Genomic DNA, 17,223 nt, shown 5'->3' on the forward strand with positions numbered 1-17,223 from the left:
TCCTCACTAACTCATACTCCTATACCCACATTTGAATTTAGAAACCCTGTAAGAGATGAGATAATTATGAGGAAAAGGCTACAGGATATGGAGCTAGATGGGGCCATAAATACAGTGTGGTTGAGTTTAGCACAGAGTAAGGATTTATGTTTCTTAGAAGTAGATTGGAAAGAGAGAAATATGGGGGATTAAAAAAGAAAATATTTGATCTCTGAGGATGCCTAGAAAGAGAACTTTCAAGTTTGAATGATTTGGCAAGAAAGGTGTCAATTATGTAAGGCTCTGTAGATCAGGTAAAGGAAAGTAATGGAAGAAAGTAAAGTGAAATAAGAAATTGTAACAGTTTAATATATCTAGCCATGCTAAATGATATATCAGATAAAGTCCAATAAATAAATTAAATACATAATTAACAATAGTTTAATCAATATATCTGGCCATGTCTTCCTAGTCTCTATGAAAAAATGGATCCTATAGATGTGCATGAGGCTATATCTATTGCTATTTTTAAGATATTCAAGCTAAGGGTATTTAACATAAATTGACCCAAGCAATTTATTATTGCAACTTTACAAATTAATGAGGGTTGCATTCATATCTTTGAGGGTGATTTATTTTCAATTATAACAGCTAATTATATGAATGAAATGTTAGTACTCTTCATATGGTTCTCCTTAACAGATAAAGAAGTAAACAATAAAACAGTGAGCAAATATTGAATAAGACATACAAAGTTGTCACTTCCTTACAAGGAAATAATAATTTGTAAAACCATTACTGTACAATGTACAAACAGTTCATAAAAATTATAATTGCCTATAGCTATAGTGACTAGTAAGTATCAATCAATTTGACACCTATAATAAAACATTTAGAATATAAAAATACCTGATTATTGGCTTAGCTTTCTTTTTAAGTCATACTTGAAACTAATCTTAAAGTATTTTGGTTATTTTCCTTTGTTTTTTCCCCACATCTATAGCATTTATGAAGAACCACATTATTTTGTGTCTCTGAGTGGGTGTGGGCATATTTTACAAGTATTTTCAAAATTCTACTTTGAAGCTTTTGATTAAGACATTACAACTAATCATTTTTGATCTTACATGATTGAACTATGCTTACAAATCTTTCTCATTTTAAAAATCTCATTAAACTTAATAATGCACTTGTGATATTCCTAATAAATTATTTATCTATTTGCATTAAAATGTGAAACAGTCACTGAAGATAAATTGTTTTTCCCTACATTTGTAGACATGATTTTCTTTCTTATTACTGATTCTTCCAGCCCTATATGCACTCTGCTGCTTTCATAAGCACATCAAGAATTGATTCATATATATTCATCAAACAACTGTACCTCTGGGGAGTTGTCTGAGAGAGATGGTTTCATGTATTAGTTCATTGTACTTTGAAAATTCATCAAGATTTAGGGAAGTTCATGCATTCCACAGCTAACTTCACAATTAAACTAATTAGCTTCGTTAAAGGCTTGATTTTATTGGTGGTAGTTCTTTATTATTGTAAGCTAAGAAATGATACATTTAAGATGTATCAGATATTGTGAGTATATCTGTGAACATTGTACTGAGAAATTATCTAGTCATGTTCAACACTTGTGACTTGACTTCTTTTCATCTTCGTGTTGTTTCTTTCTTTCCCCTTCATTTTTCATATGTTGGATAGAAACCTAAAGAATTATGTACAGTACCAGATATGGATGTATAGAAATGTATGAGCTCAGCTACTCATCAGGACCAGAATAAGCACATCATAATTAGTCAGCAAAAATAGTTTCAACTCTTAGTGTCATCATATATCGAAGTTCTTAACCAGATAAGGTTTGCAGATTGACTAAACATAATTGCAAATTTATATGTGCTTCACCTGTCAAAAAGAATTTGCTGTTGCATGCATTGATTTACTTTAGAAAAAGGTCCACATACAATTCAATAGCGCACGTCGTGGGTCACACAGCTTGTTAGTCCCAGAGTCAAGCTTCAAAGCCAGGCCTGACTGTGGAGCCAGAGCTCTTATTATGAGATAAATCTTTTGAAAGACTATTGTTTAATACTAAAAATGCATACTATTAAAATGCATCTTTATGAAGTACAGAGAAGTTGAATTTTTTGCTCTAAAATAATAAAATATAAGATAGTATTCATCCAATATTACCAAATGCTGGGCCAAATATCAAATGTCTATCTGAGGTGTAAATTAAACTAAAAAGTGCTTTTCTTCAAGCTTTTTTGAGACAATTTTGCCTTTTCATTTGGTTGTGTTCAGGGTTTTTCTTTTAATACTAACTAGAATATTTTTCCTATAACAGCTAAGACCCTTAGCTCAGAAGCCCTAACAAGCTATAGGTTATGTTTTTTTCAGAGCTTCGAGGCATATTGCCTTGCAGAAATAATCTTTTGAGACAAAAAATTGTGTTCTGTCTGCTTTTTGTAGGCATAATGAAACACTTGGCGGTTCTTAAACTTTTTTTTTTCTTTTTAGTAAACTATGTCAGTAACAACTGAATTGATTCACTGATTTTTGTCTGGAGTCAAAAGTTTGCAAAAACTGATTCCTAATATATGTATCACTACCTAATTTGTTTCTCAACTTGTGATGCATTCCAGCTGTAAGATTTGCCTCACAATACTTGCTGATGGAGTCAACAATGTCATTTAGATTAAATTTTAGTTGCCACAGCACATGTGCTTGTTGTTGACAGGAAACCTACAGAGAAGAAAGAGTGGCACCTGGTGATAGGTTAGCTATATGTAACATTTCACAAGTGAAAACAATGTTTAGAAAATTAATTCCCCAGGACTCTGCAGCTGCTATTTCAAGTGGTAGGTGATGTTGAAAGGGAAGTTCTACTTAAAATTTCAGCTGCAAAGTTTCTGTATAGAATCTATTCCTGTCAGTTTCACAGTCTAAACCAGTCTTTCAGTTTAAGCCAGCATTGCCTAACAAAAAATAATCTTTATGACTAATTCTTTAGTCTTACCAAAAGTGAAGCATATTTCCTGATTTCTGTCAGTTATCTTTATCGTTAAAACAGTTGCTGAACTTAGGTGTTTGCTTTTCGAATAGGGTTTCAAAAGTTACATTATGCTTAACAGAATGACAGAGACCTGTAAGGAATCTTTTGTTGTTACTGTTCTTTTAAGTCACACACAGAAAACACAATCCTCTGCTTTAAAAATCTGGTAGTAACTCGACCACCTATTACAAAAACTTATACTGGAACAGCCTGCATATTAAACATCAGCTTTCGTTGATTCATGCTTCCTTAGAGCCCAGAAGTTAGAGTTTTCTTTCTATCTCTCTCATTCTGAAGTAATTTTGTTTAACTTGCTGTTTTCATTCATATCAAGTACCTTTTGAGCGAAGCATATATGTTCTCCTTGGTAGTACTTAACATGTTGTTTCAGTTCAGCATAAGTACAAGAGTTTTTCAGGCTTCCAGTGACATTTAGTTAATTACATTTAAGCACTAGTTTTCTTCTTTCTGTTTTTTTTTTTAATAGATTTACAGTCTGAACAACAGTTAGACTTAGCAAATCCATAGAACTTTTACAGTCCATTAAATCTATAATCTAAAAATACCTACAGCCTACTAGGGAGAAAAAAAAAACTAACTTTACTATTAACCAGAAAATATTAAGCATTTTATCAATATATTCACTCATAGTAATTTCAGTCTTTCTTGCATCCTACACCAGGAATCTTAGCTCAGATAATTTTCCATGTATAGATCTAAGCCCTAAAATGGAAACGAAAGTTTGGTTCAATGCAGGAAAAAGAACAAACTAGAGATATTCAAGGTCCCCCCCACCCTTTTCAGTTTAAAAAAGCAAATTCAACACTAACAATTGTTCTGAGTTTTCTCTAAGAAACTTACATTTTTATATTTTGATTAGTCTGTGTGAATTGGTATTTTGTATTCTGTCTTGGAAAATACTTTTACTATTTTTTACTGCTTCCATTTAAAAAATAAACTACTGTTGAGCCTGTAAGACAGCATTGGAGTATACATGCAATAGTATCATCTGTACTTAATAATTATTTATCACATTAAGCATTATTTTCTTCCTGAACTCTTACAGTCCACTTTTTAAATATCAATTTTCCCTAAGAATGAATAAATTAAAGGTGTTCTCTTATACTCAGATTTAGAGGACATATGTTTGAAAATATTTTTGCTGCTAACTTTCTATAACACAGCAACGGTTCTGTGATTGCAAAGTCCCTCTTGCTATCAGTTGACAAGCGTTTAAGTGTTAACTTTATGAGAAAGGGGATTTTCCTTTTTTGGATTTCCAAGCTAAAGAGTCTTCTTTGAAATCTGGACCTCTATTCACTTCATGCTTGCAAACATGCCACTACTTGTGAGTTGCATCTTCAAATACTTACAGCAACCCCTTTAAATTATGTTCAAAGGAAAATGGTAACACCATCTAGTTTGGCGATCTGACCACATCCGTGCAGTCTTCATTTTAGAGTCAAGCTTGTCATTTTCACAGGAAATGAAAAAAAAATTTTTGTTGAAATACAGGTGTCAGGCATTATTTAATTTTTTCACCAAACAAGTAAGTGGTAGTTAATTTGTACAAAGTTTGATTGCTGCTCTTGGTGCTAGCTGTTAACTTTTGTGAAGAATCACATGTGCTTAACATAATGAAAGAGTTCTCAATTTTCTGCAATTCATATGCTCTATGGCTGCTGATTTCACCAGCAATTCTCTTCTTATGCAGTCTGTACTTTGTTAAGATGATTATTATAATGCCTGATAATTTCTATTAGTTTTAAAATTTCATTTGTAGGGCATTTATATAGATTTTCCTGTACAAATTTTACTCCTTGCAAACCTGATATTCCAAATATTTGAGAAAAAAATTGTTTTAATGGTCTCTTTTTCAGAGAGTTGATGGGTGTATTCCTTGAGTATAAAATCTGGCCAAATAAAGTATTCAGTCATCTGGTTTCCTAATTAGATCACACGTTAAAGTGGGACCTATTTAAAGCAAACCAAAATAAAGAAAACAAAAGGAAAGATGAGTTAGTTATTTTACATCCCTCCTTGCTAGTCATGCTTCTGGCTTAGGAGTATGATTTGGGGAATTGCCCTTTTGATGGAGTGATAGGAAGAAATCATATTTTGTGCTTAATAATAAAATTTATAAATAGTGATGGAGCTTAAACAATAATAGCATTAGAGGAAAATATGTCTATCCTATCATGAATGTTATAATAATGACATTGTTTTGAGCATTCTGAAAATTCAAGCTTGCAGTTAAGAGCACTTCAGTAAGTAATATCCAACTTCCAACCCAGAAGACTGCTTTCTCAGATTGCTTCTGGGTGGTATATGTTTGGTAGCTTGAGGATCAAGCAATCCCAAACTTTTGTAAGCCAGATTCATAGATTTCTTTGTCAATATAATTCCCTCAAAAACTTACTAGGCTCCTGAGCTATTTCTTTGGAGTTTGTTCCTGGTATGAATAACCCCACCTAAAGATTGCTTCTGAACACAGTTCTTTAGCCTTCAGATTCTCCCCTAATTATTCTGACCTAACCCTCCTTTTCTTCAGTTTATTGACAGCTACTCTAAAGACGTTTGAATCTATAGACTTAGGGGAGAAGACAATATCCTTCTTGCTGCTGGCATGGCTCTGATTTATAGTTGTACCTCTTGCTAATTGGATTATTGGAGTCATTTAGGAGGTCCCAATTACTGGACTCTCACACAGCTTAGATTATAGGCTGTTGTCAGAGATATTCTCCTCCACTCAACTTGCAACTTGGCTATTTCATGTGTGACTTCGCCTCTTAGATCCTTGCTAAAAGGGGTAACCAACATAAAACAACATGCTAGCACCTTTTAACCAATTATCCAAGAGCAACAAGCTTATTACATATAGGATATGACTCCCAAGTTTTTATGGACCACAGTTTTATCAGGTGCTATTCTGTATCATGCCAAGAGTCACCAGCTTTCCAGGCAGCCATATCTAGTTTCTTATTTTCCATCATCTAACTTAGCATATGCGTATATGTGTATGTAGTATCTCATATCTTTTATCAGTTTCTTTATTAGTTATGGGATAGGCTAAGCTTCCATAAAAAAGGAGACTTTAAAATACAGTGAATCAAACAAGTGAGAAGTTTATTTCTTTCTCCTATAGTGATGCCCTTGATCCACTCATATCCTGTTTAAGAAAACTAATTCATGTGACCACACCCAGCTGCACTTGGGTTTGGAAACTTGGAAATGTTCTAGCTGAGCATCAATGTGGCCAAGTAAAACTTAGAAGATTCAAATAGGAAAAGAAAGAAGGGAAGAAAGAACACTGAGGAACAGTTAGCTATCTCTGCCCTGCAAGGTCCAATGTTCTATCTGTCCATCTTTTCCTCTAATATGGCCATCTTATTTCCTGGATTCTTGAGCTTGGAAGAAAACTTTCATATATTTATATGTGTGTGTATATATATATACACATATACATATATATACACATATATATATAGTGCTGTAGTTTAACTTTACTTCAAATAATTATAATATACACATGATTTCAATAAATGTTAATAATTTTATTGGAAAATTCAATCCTTTTAATAGAGTTAACTAAATTATGATTCTAAACAATTTCAAGTTTTTCTATTCACCTTAACTAGACAACACTGAACAAAATAGATGATTATAGATAATTAAGGCTGGCAGAATACTGTCTAGCTAAGGAAAGTCAAGTCATGGCAATAGTATTTCATTTAATAAACTTTTCTATAAATTTTGATAGGAGGCCTTTTTCACTCCACAGATAGGTGTGTATACTATACATCTATTTACAAATTCATTGAAAAACTATGTGCAAATGATGTTTCAAAAATATATTTTATTTCCTTTAGAATCTACTTAATTGGTTGGTTTAGTTACCACCTGAATATTAAAGGTTAGTGATTTACCAATTTATATCTTATCATATGTTACTTTGTAAATGATATTACCAGTCCTTGGACATGTTGTCATTAATGGAAAACTTTGCTTGTATCTCAAATATAGGAAGAACATTCTTCGTTTCCTAGATGCAGAACGAGATGTCTCAGTGGTCAAGAGCAGTTTTAAGCCTGGTGATGTCATACACTATGTGCTGGACAGACGCCGGACACTAAATATTTCTCAGGATCTGCATAGCCTCTTACCTGAAGTTTCACCAATGAAAAATCGAAGATTTAAGACCTGTGCAGTTGTTGGAAATTCTGGCATTCTACTAGATAGTGAATGTGGAAAAGAGATTGACAGTCACAATTTTGTAATAAGGTGAGCTTTTTTTTGTTCCTAAAGATGTAATTTCTTCAAAGACCCTTTACTTAGGACTAGAACACTGGCAGAAATGTTTAAATCTAATATTAATATTATGAATTACTGAAATCTGAAACAAATATTTATCTGTGATGTCTTTATCTGTGTAGTATCCAAATTTACACTTACCCTGGAATGTAAAATTAAAATTATTATATCATTGAAAGAAAAGATGATCTCATAGCAATAAGATTCACACCAGCTTTCCTTTTTGGCCAAATGACAATTTTATTAAATATAATACACAGAAAAACTATTTTATTCATTAATAGAAATAATTATTTATTTCTATTAGTGAATGAATTAATTCACTTAATTAATTACATTCATAATCCTATTTATATTCAATAAATTATATTATTTTATTTATTCATAAAATTATGAACATTACTATGCAATGATGTAACAGATATGTTAATTTTACTTTTTTAATGACAACTATTTAGCATAGTCTAAGAACATAATTTAACAAGGTTATATTTGATACCTTGGACCAAATTGCTTTCATCACTCTTTATACATGGTACTTGTGTATGGTAGTATATTTTAGTTTTTTAGTTTTCTAACAAAATTAAACATAGCTATTTGTTTTTCATTGATGGTCAGCAGATATTTGATGAGTCATGTGTTTAGTTAGCTTGTGATTAACTGAAAAAAAGACAACAGTAGACTTAAGGTTGTAATGACAACAGATATTAATTAGCACTTTTTAATTCTCAGTATATCTAAATAGATTTTTTTGGCTTGTTTTAGTTCTTCAGAAATACTTGCTGAATAAATGAAACGTATTTTGAAATATGAAATACTGCAATATAAAGATAGATAGGAAAGTATGCTGATTTGCCATGTTGACAAATAACTTGAAGTCTTGAAGCTATGCTGGAATCCAGCCTTTGAAAGTATAGATCTTGAAAAAAATCGTTTTGAACTATACTATTAAAAATAAATACAATTAAAAAAATAAATAAATACAATTATATATAAGTATTACTCATAAATAGGCAACAGTTTTTTATAAAAGAATAATAACCATGAAAAATCATAAGAGAATACTCTCAGGGAATACAATTCATAACAATGAATATAACTGCAAACATTTTGCCATACTATCTTTTCTCAGTTGGATGCAGGGTCAGAGATTGATTTGACATCAGTTGAGCCTTTAAAAACCTGAACTTTTAAATTGATTGAACTGAACAAAAAACCTTGTCAATATGTAGATATATAAAGAAAATTGTGTCCAAAGAGGAGACAAAAATATTTGATGAGGGAATGACAGTGGAAGTGGAAGTAATGAGCTTCAAACTTTGAAGTCTGTATGAAGTATGGCTGTGAAGGAAGAGTAAGGCTTCCAGAATTTCTGAAGAGATTACAATCAGGGGGCAGATTAAATGAAGAGGAAAAGATTTTAGAGCACAGTAGAAATTGTTGCAAGGTGAAGAAGAGAATTTGTAAAGTTGATTAATCCTGGAGGGGTACAGGATCCGAATGTGACTGACTCCTTGTTCCTGCACCCCTTTAAGCTTTAGCATTGGGATCTACATAACCCACTAGATTCAGCCTCACCTTTAACTCTGAAATTAAGATTGCAGTGTCAGCTAACACCGCAGTCAGATCACATAATTATCTCCTCTCTTTTTTTGTGGTGAGAGCAGTTAAGAGCTAGTATTCTAGCAACTTTAAAGTTGATAATACACTATTGTTGGCTATAATCATTAGGCAGTGCATTAGATCTCCAGAAGTTATCTGTTTGTTGTAAGTCACTCACTGGTGTTTGAGCATAATCGAACTTCAAGAGGTTCTTTATACTTTTCTAAGCTATGATTATTTTAAAAACTTATTTAACAAGAGCACAATAGTGACCAATCCTGAGTCTATAATTGTTATGCTCTTACCAAGAATTATAAAAAAATGAGGATAAGCATCTTAATGAAGGCATGAAAATTATTGCCGTAATTGTTTTTTTTTCTTTTCCTCCTATTTTTACTGATTTCCAAAATTAGAAGTTGGAATGTTCTAGATTAAAGTATGTACTAGGGAAGTGTAGCCCAGGATTGGGATTCTGATTTTCCAGGTAAACTTTGGCAGGAATACATTTTGCATTAGAAACAAATAATCCCTGGAGAAAAACCTTTTTCTTTTGTAATAATACCTAGTTTGGAAATTTATCCCTTTGAGTCTCATGGACACAAGGGACTTCAATGACATATCACTACCAGACCTCCATCCTTCCTAAAATTCTAATCTTTCTCATGGCATCTGACTCATCATCTGTGTGCCAAATATCATTTCCTTCCCCAAGAGTATATGACCTTTTGTTACTGTACATGTGTCTATTCTACTCTAGAACATCAAAGAGGACTTGTGCTTTAAACCTCAATCATAGCCCTATTCCTTGAAATAGTTTGCCATCCATGTCAAACTGGTTAATATTGTTACAAATTGCAGTAACAATCTTTAAAAATCTTTCAAATTTCCCACCTTCCCAGAGCTGTATTGTGTGTATGCATATCAGCATAGGTATAGATAGTTTTGGTTGGTTGGTTGCATGTGTAACCTGTTGTTCCCAGTTTGTTTGTTTGTTTCCCATTTTTCTTGTTAGATAGTAAGTTTGTTATGAGAGAGATAACTTACACCTGATCTGCTTGCAGAGGGCACTGTTAGTTCAGTGACCCCCTCAAGGATCAGATTCACCCAGGTATTATGTTCAAGTTGACCTCTAACTTTATAAAGCAAAGCATTATTTTCAGATAGTATCTTCATTCAGCATTAGTTAGATTTTAAACTTTATTTTTCCTGAAAGTACTTTAAAGAAATAAAATGCTATCTTCTTTGTTTAATGATGTACAGAATGCATTATCACATGCAAACAGGAATCTCTTACTCCAAACAGTTGTGCTATTGAGGAGGAGGGCAAGGTGCAGGTACATGGCATTATTGTCCTGTGAAGTGTAGTTCTGGAGAAAGTTATTTTTAATATCCCACAATATTTTTAAATAAGCCAGTGAAAAGTGCTCATGTTGTATCTTTGTCCATGTAATGGTAACTATACACAAATGTAGACACACACACAGTGTCATGCATTTCCTCTCCTAGAAGAGATAGTCCCTCAGTGGCTGTTTGTATCATAAGTTAATCAATTAAATTAAATGCTGGGTTTTGTGGGATATCATACAAAATAGGAGCTTAAAGGAAAAAAATGAGGATAAGAAAATCAATTAAAGCCTTACTTCGATTCTCTAATTACTGATTAAATATTGAACTAATTTGTAAAATCTAGGTTTCATATTACCTAAATAACAGAAAACTGGACATAAGAGAAATAATTTTATTTCTTAATAAAAATGCCTAAAATCATAATTCAAATAATAGTGTTATGTCCACTTGATCAGTGTTTTTTATATGTGCAACCCTCAAGACACTTAGTCTATAGTTCCTCAATTAGCGAGTGCCATGTTGTAAGGAAGAGACCAGGATAGAGAAACATGGGTGGTCAGTCACTCACTCAGGTTGAAAATATCATGCTTTTCTTGACTTGCAATCCTGTCTGATAGGGAAAATTCATAAAGGATAATAAAGTTCTTGTGATGTTAAAGATCTTGTCATACAGCTCCGGATAAGCAAAAATTTAGTTTAATCTGGCATTGCTGTGTCAGTTATAAACCTTCTCTCACCTGGTAAGCATTAGAGACACTGTCCTATTGATATTAAATTCTATATTTTATATTTGGATGGCGTGACATATGCTAAATATTGGAAAGAGATGGAGTCAATGCTGCAGAGGAAAACCATCACCCAATATAGATTCCAGGGGTCTGAGGAGAGTTCATTGTAGGTGATATTGGATGAAGTTGTACGCCTTGCTATACTTTAGTTTTCTAATTTAGAAACTGAGATTATTGAATGAACTATTCCTTTCTTCCTTAGAGTGTTACAACTTACCTACTCACAGAAACCACAGAATTGTCTCTACGAAGTCTCAGCCCTAAGTTTACCCCATGTATAATTACTTATCTAAAGGTTTGCTATAATATTTCAAGAATCTAGCGTTTTGAAGACATAATACGTCCTTTATATATCACTGTAGGTAAAGGAAAACAGGGTTAAAAAGCTCCCTTCATGCAATCTGTTTAAAAGTATCTTTGAATCCTTTCTTGGGTCTTTTTTTTTTTTTTTTTTTTTTTTTACTTTGTGTTAGGTGTAAAATTATTGTAACAGTGCATATCTTAAATTAAAGAATACAACTATTTAGTGGTGAAAATTGTTTTGGATTTTGCAAAATGATATATAAAGTGCTTTTCAATTTTCCTGCCTTTATTTTTCACATTTTTTGGATATTTTAGTCCCATGTATATTTACAAAAATGTACATTCTAATATCTGTATTGTCTATACTCAAGAATTTCATAAACTTAACAATTGTGGTTTTCTAATGAGAACCAAAAAAATCAGAACTTAACAATTGTGGTCTTCTAATGAGAACGCAAAAAATCAGATATTTCTTAATTTTAATGCTGAAAGGTGGTGGAGAACAAATCCTCATTCCGCCTTCCCTGGTCTTCTCTTCCCCCCAGGTAAGAATGATGGGGCGTTCTTTCATTCTCTGGGCTGTCTGTGGGTAGTAGGAAATGTCAGGCAGCCTGTCAGTACTGGTTTTCCATAGAAGAGGGATCTTGTCCAGCCTCATCTAAAGTAAACCTGGTCCCACAGTGTACTAGCTTTGATGTTATATAGAGAACACTGGGGGAGGGGTTAATTAACAGTTGCAATTGGCAACTGATATTTTTTGACCATCAAATGCCACTCCTCACTGTGCTTAAACAGAGATACTAGAAATAATGAGTATGACTTGAATGATTCAGAAATGGTTAACTAAGAGCTGCAAAACACTTTTTGTTGCTGTTGTTCTGGCTGGTTGGAATTCCCAATTTAATTTTGTTTGTTTATTTCTCTCTTTCTACCTTCCTTTTCTGCATTCTGTCTTGTCCCCATCTTCTTCTAGCCTAGGCAACTTTGCTCGTTTTTCCTTTGTTAATCAACATCCTCAGTTCCTGCAGTGCTTGACCAATTCCCTTCTAATTTCCTCTTGGTTCATATTTTTTTTCTTAAAATATAGGAACAGCAATGAAAGATCACTTAAAATATCCATTTAAATATATACATATTTATGTAAGTGAATCCTTGCTATTCAGATTGTGGTTCTGAACTACCAGCATTAACATCACTTGGAAGCTTGTTAGAAATACAGAATGTCAGAACTTGCACCAGACCTGCTGAGTCAGAATGTGCATTTGATCACAGTGCCCAGGTGATTCTTATGTGCATTAAGGTTTGCAATGTTCTGGAATTCTCAATATGCCTAAACAGTATGCTCTAGGGAAGCTGGGACTCCCCAACATGTCTGATTTAGTTAGCCTGTATCTTTAGGACCTAGTACCAAATTTGATACATTAAGGTATGTGCTATTTATTTATTGAATGAAAGAATTAATGTAGGAATTGAGAAAATTTTGGTTTGTGTTCATGTATTGTTGCCTTAGACACTGAATACAACATTGAATTCCAAAATTAATATGTAAGAGGAGTCATATATAAGGTCATTTATGGTCATTTAAACCCTTAAAATTAAAAAGAAAATACAGAAATATGATGAGTAGTATAGTGAAATGTCCTAGATATTGGGAATCAGAAAAGCTGGGTTCCTGATAATTACTAGAATCACTATGTTGTACACCTGAAACTAATATAACATTGTAATTCAACTATACTTCAATAAAAAATAAAATGAAAAAAAATTAAGCCAGGAAATGTAGTATTGGACAAATACCTTAGGTTCTAAACATGATTATTTCCAACGTCCAATGATATTAATAATAATAATAATAATAATAGGCCTATCATTTCAAAGTGATTTTCTAAGTATCAGATGGGAAATATAAATAGTAAAGAAATGCATAAACTGTAAATCTAAACTAATGTCAACTGATATTAAAGCACACCTTGCTTGAGTCAAATGTTGTAGGTGAAAGTTAAATTTATTACCACTTTTTCTAATAGCCATGACCATTGGCTAGAAATGCAAATTCTCTTTGTCTTATATAAACAAGAAGTCAAACCTTCCTTAAATTTATCAAATATATCAAACGTGTATATAGTTGACACTGAATAACGTATTAGATAATATGAAATGTGAAGACACAGGAACACTACTCAGATAGGAGTGTCTATAAAATCTGAGTATGTAAAATTAGAAAGAATTGTAGTGAAGAGATATATTTCTTCAGGAAACCAAAGTAATAAGATAAAAATGTTTTACTTTATGATGATCTAGCTTCCTAAGAGAAGGGATGAGATGTTTCACAAAAGAAAAGGATGGAAGAATTTACTTACCTTGACTGATACAATATATTTTTATAACTCAATGTTCGATTCTCCACTGGTGGATAATTTATGGCAAACTTTAAATCATCTTTTTTGACCTTCTATGAATGCTAACTCTTTTATAGCAAAATAGACTCTTCTCTGGGAGAGAAAAAATATGCCTACTTTTCTACGTGTTCACAAAAATGGCCTTATTTTTTTCCCTTGCAATCTCACTGAGAATGTTTGTCCTTAAATAAAATGTTTTAACTGCAAACAACTAAGTTTCTGGTAGGGAGACTGGTGCAGGCATTAGAAAGATATTTTAAAATTCTTATTAATTAAAATAACCACTTTATATTTTAGAAATACCAACATTGCTTATGTGATATTTGCTATGTATATTTTCTACCTTATTTTTACTTAATGGTTTATTCATATTTTTAATCTGAAGTTTTATAGTTTTAAAAAAACTCATTATCTTTGTCATTTCTATTGATTTTAACCATAAATTTCATATTCTGGGTAGAAATCAGAATTTCTATTTTATTCTAGTTATTTATGGTTTTTAAAATTTTACTGAAAACTAAATATGGAATTTGTTATGGATTGTGATGTGAGGTAAGGCTCTAACTTTTTCTTCCAATCATGTCACTCCTTGGATAAAAAGATTTTATCTACAAGAGATATTTTAAAACATTGTTTTAAAATGACTATCCCATTTTCTAATTTTATTGATTTGAGTCCTCTTCCCTTTTTTCTTGATGAGTCTGGCTAAAAGTTTATCAACTTTGTTTATCTTTTCAAAGAACCAGCTTTTAGTTTCATTGATCTTCACTATTGTTTTCTTTGTCTCTATTTATTTCTGCACTGATTTTTATGATTTCTTTCCTTCTACTAACTTTAGGTTTTGTTTGTTCTTCTTTCTCTAGTTGTTTTAGGTGTAAGGTTAGGTTGTTTATTTGAGATATTTCTTGTTTCCTGAGGTAAGATTGCATTGTTATTAAGTTCCCTCTCAGAACTGCTGTTGCTGCATCCCATAGGTTTTGGATTGTTGTGGTTTCACTTTCATTTGTCTCTAGGTAATTTTTGATTTCCTCTTTGATTTCTTCAGTGATCCGTTGGTTGTTTGGTAGCATATTGTTTAGTCTCCACATGTCTGTGTTTTTTTTTAGTTTTTTTCTTGTAGTTTATTTCTAATCTCATAACGTTGTGGTCGGAAAAGATGCTTGATGTGATTTCAATTTTCTTAAATTTACGGAGGCTTGCTTTGTTGCCCAGCATGTGGTCAATCCTGGAGAATGTTCCATGTGCACTTGAGAAGAATGTGTATTCTGCTGCTTTTGGATGGAATGCTCTTTAAATCTCAATTAAGTCCATCTGATCTAATGTGTCATTTAAGGCCTGTGTTTCCTTACTGATTTTCCATCTGGATGGTCTGTCCATTGATAAAAGTGGGGTGTTAAAGTCCCCCACTAATATTGTGTTACTGTCGATTTCCCCTTTTATGGCTGTTAGTATTTGCCTCATATATTGAGATGCTCCTGTGTTGAGTGCATATATATTTACAATTGTTATATCTTCTTCTTTGACTGATCCCTTGATCATTATGTAGTGACCTTCTTTGTGTCTTATAGTAGTCTTTATTTTTAAAATCTATTTTGTCTGATATGAGTATTGGTACTCCAGCTTTCCTTTGATTTCCATTTGCATGGAATACCTTCATCCGTCCCCTCACTTTCAGTCTGTATGTGTCCCTAGGTCTGAGGTGGGTCTCTTGTAGACAGCATATATACAGGTCTTGTTTTTGTATTCATTCATCCAGTCTATGTCTTTTGGTTGGAGCATTTAATCCATTTACATTTAAGGTAATTATCAGTATATGTATTCCAATTGCCATTTTCTTAATTGTCTTGGGTTTGTTTTTGTACATCTTTTTTCTTCCCTTCCTTTTTTATTCTCTTCTCCTGTGGTTTGATGACCACCTTTAGTGTTGTGTTTGGGTTGCTTTTTCTTTTTTGTGTGTGTATCTATTGTAGTTTTTGGGTTTGCTGTTCCCATGAGGTTTTGATATAGCAGTCTATGTATGTACCAGGTTGTTTTAAGTTGCTAGTCTCTTTCCCGCCTAGAGGAGTTCCTTTAGCATTTATTTCAAAGCTGGTCTGGTGGTGCTGAATTCTCTTAGCGTTTGCTTGTCTGTAAAGCTTTTGATTTCTCCATCAAATCTGAATGAGAGCCTTGCTGGGTAGAGTATTCTTGGTTGTAGGTTCTTCCCTTTCATCACTTTAAATATATCATGCCGCTCCCTTCTGGCTTGCAGAGTTTCTGCTGAGAAATCAGCTGATAATCATATGGGAGTTCCCTTGTATGTTATTTGTCATTTTTCCCTTGTTGCTTTTAGTATTTTTTCTTTGTTTTTAATTTTTGTCAGTTTGATTACTATGTCTCTTGGCATGTTCCTTCTTAGGCTTCCTGCCTGGGACTCTCTGCACTTCCTGGACTTGGGTTACTGTTTTCTAAAAATGCAGTATTATAAACAACTACAGTTTCTCATCTATCAATCTAACAAGGATATTTAAAATTCTTAGTATTCAGCATAAAGTTATACTGATGTTGGCACTCCTTTGAAATGCTTTTAAAAATATAGATTGATACAACTTTTCCAAAAATCAGGTTTATAATGTCCCCCAACCCTTAAAAATATTAGATTCCTTTATTTACTATTTCCAGTTCTAGGAATCTACCCAAATGTGAACAGTTGTTGAAGTATAAATGCATTTTATAACACACAGCAAGAAAGGATGAGTAAATCATTGTACATCTGGATGATTAGTCATTCAACACATGGAAAAGAGGAATCTCAGGCAAAAGGACCAGTAAGCACAAAGACAAATGCTTTCAATGGTCTTATGATAAGGCAGTGTTTGGGACTACTCTACTATTAGGTTCATATTGAAGGACAATGTGGAAGGGGAAATGGCAGGGTATGTTGGCCTTAAATAATGAAGGATCGTTTCACCATGTTAAGGATTTACATGGTATCCTGTAGTCCAAGAGAGGTCCTTACAGTTTGTTGGTTTATTTGTTTGTTCTTGTTGGGGTTTTGTTGTTGTTCTTATTATAAGCATAAGAGGAATGTAAAGGTATAGAAGCATGAGCATATTTGCAGATGGAAGGACCATGATAATAAATAAATCAAAGATAAGAAAGAGAAATAACACTCAATAAGGAAGATACTAGAGGAGGCAAATGTGATGAAATCCAAATCATAGGACAGAGTAAGATGATAAACTTCAATGGTAAGATTCATACTAATGTAAAATATGGTAGAGATCATCCTTTCCTGACATCAAAGGAGCATTAGCAAATGGGCAGTTGGTCATTCCATAGATTTTCAAAATATACCTTCAGTTTTGGGTTTAAAGCATTTGTTATTTGTCTACTATTAAACTCATCTGTAAGTGGACATCAGCCCAAAATATGTACTCCAAAGCCAAACACA

The 17,223-nt window shown here is 32.7% G+C and overlaps 1 protein-coding gene across 2 annotated transcripts in view; it reads left to right on the forward strand.

Moving 5' to 3' along the window:
* ST8SIA4 (ST8 alpha-N-acetyl-neuraminide alpha-2,8-sialyltransferase 4) overlaps window positions 1-17,223 on the forward strand; it is a 110,920-nt gene that overhangs the window by 8,419 nt on the left and 85,278 nt on the right. For both annotated transcript variants that reach the window (XM_082456135.1, XM_082456134.1), the window contains exon 3: window positions 7,064-7,321. In XM_082456135.1, coding sequence (XP_082312261.1) covers window positions 7,064-7,321 — 258 coding nt within the window. The remainder of the gene's footprint in view (window positions 1-7,063; window positions 7,322-17,223) is intronic.

The sequence above is a fragment of the Balaenoptera physalus genome (genome assembly GCF_965194825.1).
Source record: "Balaenoptera physalus genome assembly, chromosome: 3".
Classification (NCBI taxonomy): Eukaryota; Metazoa; Chordata; class Mammalia; order Artiodactyla; family Balaenopteridae; genus Balaenoptera; species Balaenoptera physalus.